Source organism: Arachis ipaensis, chromosome B7, assembly GCF_059453495.1.
Source record: "Arachis ipaensis isolate K30076 ecotype BB chromosome B7, ASM5945349v1, whole genome shotgun sequence".
NCBI lineage: Eukaryota > Viridiplantae > Streptophyta > Magnoliopsida > Fabales > Fabaceae > Arachis > Arachis ipaensis.
In genome coordinates, this window is record NC_142442.1 from 27,051,008 (window position 1) to 27,057,088 (window position 6,081).

A 6,081-nucleotide genomic window follows, 5' to 3' on the forward strand; every position below is an offset into this window, starting at 1 on the left:
TTTGTTTATTACATGATCCTTTATTAGTTAGATTCCTAGGTTCTAGTTTAGTTTTCTGTTAATTGCTTTAATTCTGAAAGATGTCTCATGTATTGCACACTAAGCTTGAAATAAAAAATATAGAAGTGATGTATTGCATGAGAAAGTGAGTTTATATTGAAGAGTAGTCTTATTTACTTAGATGTGGTGGTATTTTCTATGATTCTGAATGCATGATATGAACAGTACATAGTTGAATTTGAATCAAAGAATGTTGATGTACAAGGAATAGGAATTTAGAGAACTATTATGAAGTCTCTGCAATAAGAAAAAGTTTAATCCTTGAAGCAAAAGAAACAGCATTGAAAATAAAAAAAATAAGAAAAAGAAGAAGAAGAAGAAGCAAGGTCCAAGGCTCTGAGCATCAATGACTAGGGAGGTCAGACATGATTAAAAGCTCAAAGAGTTGTTTCCCTCGTCACATGCTTGTGGTGTTCTTGTGTCAAGTAATCATTGAGACAAAACTTTTAGAGTCGAGATCAATTGCAATTAACAGAGTATACTAAAGGCTTTGAGCACCACTGTCTGGGAGTAACTGAAAGGAAAATTAGAACTTAAAGAGAGTCCCCAGTTAAGTGCTTGTGGTGTTTCTGTGTCAAGTGAAGCTTGAGATAAAACATTTAAAGTCACGGCTAGGCTCAAGGTGCAGAGCACCAAAAAAAAAAGAATAAAAGAAAAATTGTTGTTCTCAAGGGTTAAATTGAGTTACAAAAGATTAGAGAATTCATAATATTATCCGGATTCTAATTCTGAATGACAGTGACATCCTTCCGATTCAAAGGAGAGTGAGATGCCAAAACTATTCAAGATTGCAGTTGTAAACCCCACTATAAGAAGAGACCTGAGCTTAATTGAACTCTCATTCTCATGCAAATTCACATCCTAAGCCTATATGAGTTTTGGTTGCTTGAGGACAAGCAACAGTTCAAGTTTGGTGTTGTGATGCGTGAGCATCTTTCCTATCTTTTCCTAGTGAATTTGCATTTAATTTGTTAAGCTTAATCAATAATTAATTATCTTTTAGCCACTATGGATGCTACTTTGAGTCTTGTGCAATTCTGTTTATTTTAGGTAGCATTCGGCTGGATTTGGTGGAGTTTCTGCAGCGCAAGAATTAAAGGAGATGACAGCAAGGAACGACGCGTGCGCGTACTTGATGCGTGCGCGTGATTTGGAGCATTCCATGGCGACGCGTGCGCGTGCCTAACGCGTACGCGTGAAAATCGAAGTTGCACAGTGACGCGTGCGCGTACCTGACGCGTACGCGTGACACACAAAGAAGACCATCGACGCATACGCGTGACTGACACGTATGCGTGACATGCACCACGTGCAGAAAACGCAGAAAACGCTAGGGGTGATTTTTTGGCTGTTTTTGAGCCAGTTTTTAGCCCAGAAAACACAGATTAGAGGCTGCAAAATGGAGGAATCATGCGAACACTTCTAGTTATTTCCCAAGTCAGGCGTGGGTCCTACGAAGCAAGTGGTCCCCGTCCATCAATTGAAGACCTGCTGATTGTTACAATTAATTCTAATTTGAACTTTAATTTTTAAATAAGAAAAGATATTATTTTAGTTTTAGAAATTAGATTTTAAATTTATTAGGATTAGATATAAAAGGGAAAAGAAACTTCCTTTTTAGGGATCCCAACATTAGTTAACTTTTCATTTCATCTCAACCCAATTTACAATCCTAGTTTTTCACTCTGAACCATGAGCAACTAAACCTCCATTGTTAAGGTTAGGAGATCTGTCTATTGCATGGATTAATACTATTATTTTTCTATTTTAATTCATGTATTGATTTCTATTTCAAGAGTTATTTTCGTTCTTTATCTTATGAATTTGGGTGGAACGGAAGTATGATCCTCTTTCTAATTGAGTTCTTGTATAACTTGGAAAAGCTCTTTACTTGAACAACAGCTTGAAAATAATTTCTCCTAAATTCTAATTATCTGGACTTAACGGGATATGTGACATATAATCCTTTTATATTTGGGTAATTAGGATTTCTGTGGCATATAAACTAGAATTGAACTTCACCCTCTAATTGGAATTAATTGACCAATGAATTGACAGTTGATGAGAATTAGAGGAGACTAGAAAGGTCTAAGGAATTAGGTCTAGTCACATATAGTTTGCCATGAATTAAATCTTGCATGATTAAAATAGTGAGTAAGAAAAGTCAATCCGAAAATAGACATCTCTAAAGCCTTAACTATTTCTCCATACATATTTCACAACGTGTTTACTGCTTGCTTTATTAAATTTCTGAATTATTGTTAAATGCTCTTGAACATCAAAACACTCTTTTCTGTTTGCCTAACTAAGTAAATTAATCAACCGTTGTTGCTTAGTCCATCAATCCTCGTGGGATCGACCCTCACTCACCTGAGGTATTACTTGGTACGACCCAGTGCACTTGCCGGTTAGTTTGTGGGTTATAAATTCCGCACTAGGAACCCCCATCCTCGCCAAACCGGAAGCAGGGGAAACCCTATACCTCTACTTGTCCATAATAGAAGAGGTAGTAGCTGCAGCACTTGTCCGAGAAGATGAAAATAGGATGCAGAAACCCATTTATTTCATAAACAAAGTACTCCAAAACACGGAGGCACGCTACTCTAGACTCGAAAAACTTGCCTTCACACTACTCACGGCCTCACAATGTCTCCGACAATACTCCTAGGCCCATCCCATTACAGTTCGAATGGACCAAGCAGTCAGACAAGTGCTACAAAAACCGGACCTGGTAGGAAGGATGCTCGCGTGGTCCGTCGAACTATCCCAATTCCAGATAGACTTCGAATCCTAGAACGCCATCAAAGTACAAGCCATGGTGGACTTTATCACTGAAATCCAGGAAGCGAGACCATAGAAATATGGAAACTACACGTGGATGGCTCGTCTAACACTAGCTCGGGAAGGGTCGGGGTCATACTAGAGAATGCGAACAGAATCGTCATCGAACAATCCATTCGATATGAATTCCCGATATCAAACAATCAAGCCGAGTATGAAGCCCTTTTAGCCGAGCTAACGTTAGCCAAGGAATTTGGGGCGAGAACACTAGAAGTTTGCAGCGACTCCCAGGTAGTCATCTACCAGATCAATGGAGACTACCATACACGAGACCCCCTGCTACAACAATACCTAGCCAAGGTAAAAAAGCTGACGAATGAGTAAGTAACTATTCAACACATTTCCAGGGAACGAAACGCGAGAGCAGACATACTCTCAAAACTGGCTAGCACCAAGCCAGGCCAAGAGAACCACTCGTTGATCCAAGAAGTCGTCAAAACACCATCCATCTCGGCCACGACCACCATTGGCCTCCCGATCTCAAGCCAAAGCTCATGCACATCCCCAATCCTCTAGTAGCTCTTAAATGGAACATTACGCAAATACCCTAAAGAGGCAAAACGGTTGAAAAGCGAAGCCGCAAACTACACTACAATAGCGGGACAACTCTATAAGCTCAGGTTCTCGCAACCCCTCCTCAAATGCGCAAACCCGGCAATACAGAATACATACTTTGCGAAATCTATGAAGGAGTTGCAGCCACCAAATAGGAGGCAAAACTCTGGCCCAGAAAGTTATCTGAGCATGGTACTTCTGGCCTTCCGTCATAAAAGATTTCCTACAATTAGTCAAAAATTGCGACAAAAGCCAAATTCACTCCGACTTCCATTAAGCTGCACCACAGCAGCCTAACATCATAACGGTGGATCGACCCTTCAAGACATGGGGCATCGACCTCATCGGCCTTTTTCCCATGGCTCCCAGGCAACTTCGGTACCTCATCGTCACCATCGATTACTACACCAAGTGGATTGAAGCCGAACCCTTGGCCTCCATCATAGCGGCCCAATGCCAAAAATTCTTCTGGAGACACTTCATAACCCGATTCGGGGTCCTCGAGATTGTAATCTCAGATAACGGGACCCAGTTCGTGGATAGACGATTCAAAGAATTCCTAAAAGGACTCTGTATATCTCACCTGTTCAGCTCAGTAGAGCACCCGCAAATAAACGGACAGGTTGAATCGGCCAACAAAATAATAGGGAAGGGCCTTAAGAAATGGCTTGACAAAGCCAAAGGACTTTGAGCCAACGAAATCGGCTCGGTTCTTTGGTCATACCGAACCACCCCCCAAACTTCAACAGGAGAAACCCCGTTCCGACTAACTTACGGCCTGGAAGCCGTCATTCCGATAGAAGTCGGCGACCCTAACCCGAGAAGAACCGTTGGAGGTAACAACGAAGAAGCAGAACGAGACTTCACGGACGAGGTCAAAAGCGTAGCCTACCTACGGGAACTAGCCCTAAAACAAAGAATTAGCCTAAGGTACAACCGCAGCCTAATCCAATGGGACTTTGGTTCCCCTACTCCTGGGGAAGGGAAGCTCACTCCCAAATGGGAAGGTCCATATCGAATAAAAGCGGTCATCGGGAAGGGAGCCTACAAACTCGAACGACTCAACGGGGACGAAGTACCGAGAACCTGGAATGCCGCTAACTTGCGGCGATACTACGCCTAGGAAATGGCCAGCATGGAGGATCTTGCATCTTAAGATAAATCTCCTTGTTCGTTTATATCTTTTCCTATTTATACTTTTCTTTTCTTATTTGCTATCCTTTTCGGGTACTCTTTCCTGCCCACCTCAGAGGGTTTTAATGAGGCCCAATATCTTAATAAAATTCCATTTTTGTCTCTATTTTATTATTTCAATCCTTTTTCCTCTCTCTTAAACTGCTGCCCTTCCCAAATGGCACGCAACACACGGCTACCACCAGGGACTGATCACTCCTGCAGCCAAACAAACACGGATGTCCATGAAAAACACAACCAAAGCGACCCAACGAGGGCCCATGATGAACGATCCGCGAGTAAGACCCCAAGTCACAAGATGGCTTAAACAAATGGTCCAAATGACCCCAAACATCAACGAGTCAAAACAAACGGCTTAAAAAATAAACGTCCTGGACGACCCGATCGTAAAATATAATCAAGGAAACGACTTAAACAGTAATAGAGCCCCCGCACCCAAGTCATAAACACGGCCGAACGGCCGAAACAACAAAACCATAAACAAAGTCTAAAACACGGCCAAACAGCCAAAATCACAACCGCTAAATAAAAGTCAACAAAAAGAATTTACAAGTACTCTACTCTATATCAACGATCTGGCCATCCCGGACGATCTTGAACGCCCCCATCAAGGACACATCCGCATCCGGCGCGAGCACCAAAGCCTGAGCCCTCATCGTCTCCTCGGTAGTAGAAATCACATTCTTCACGTTAGCCAACAGTTCCCCCTTCTCTCTCTTCAACCCCGGCACCTCAGCCTTCATAGCATCCGCCTCGGCTTTCAGGGTACCAACCTCGGCAAGAAGAACAGCAGCTCAAGACTCGGCATCCGAAGCCTGTCTTCGCTCACCCCCAAGCTGAGACAAAAGCAAAGTCTCAACCTCGGATAAGCGGAGAAGCTCGGCCCCGACGTCCTCGGCTTCCTCGATAGCCTTCAACCTCGCCATCTCCGCCACCTCCAACTAATCCTTCATCTTACCCACCTCGGTCTGAGAATGATGAAGCTTCTTATCCAGAAGACCCACTTGAGCCATCACAGGCTCGGCCTTCCGGACTATCACGGCAGAACGAAGAAGGGCCCGATACACCGACTTAGCTTAGAAAGCGACGTCACAGTCATGGAAAAACTCCTCGGTGCCAGGCATGAGATGCTGATTGATAAAGGCTTGGGCGTTGAAGCTCCGGTCCATCACAGAGGGAACCATACCCTCCTCCTCCAGGTTCTCACTGCTAGCCTCCTCCGGCCTCTTCTGCTTTCGAGAGGCATCGGCAGCCAAATCCACGACCACCTCCTCATCGCCACCTGCCACCCCCAACTCTGGATCGGGGGAACCAGAACCCCCACCCCCAGCTGAGGTCGGCTCCGGAGAGACTGTCCTCGAATCATCAGCAGGTCGGGATGAGGGAGTAGAAGGAGAAGCATCTGAAGCCATCTCCCGATCCATGGCGGCC

At 43.8% G+C, this 6,081-nt stretch overlaps 1 protein-coding gene across 1 annotated transcript; it reads left to right on the forward strand.

The window, feature by feature from the left end:
* Positions 1-3,814: 3,814 nt before the first annotated feature.
* Positions 3,815-4,579, forward strand: LOC148550645 (uncharacterized). The gene is made up of 2 exons (XM_088494570.1): positions 3,815-4,109; positions 4,206-4,579. Exons 1-2 carry the CDS (start codon positions 3,815-3,817, stop codon positions 4,577-4,579), a joined length of 669 nt encoding a protein of 222 aa, XP_088350696.1.
* The last annotated feature ends 1,502 nt before the right edge of the window (positions 4,580-6,081 follow it).

Excerpts from the sequence above, each read along its gene's own strand:
- LOC148550645 (XM_088494570.1), top strand. The coding sequence starts at position 3,815 with ATGGCTCCCAGGCAACTTCGGTACCTCATCGTCACCATCGATTACTAC. Across the intron at positions 4,110-4,205 it reads CAACAAAATAATAGGGAAGG|GAGAAACCCCGTTCCGACTA; the intron begins GCCTTAAGAAAT and ends AAACTTCAACAG.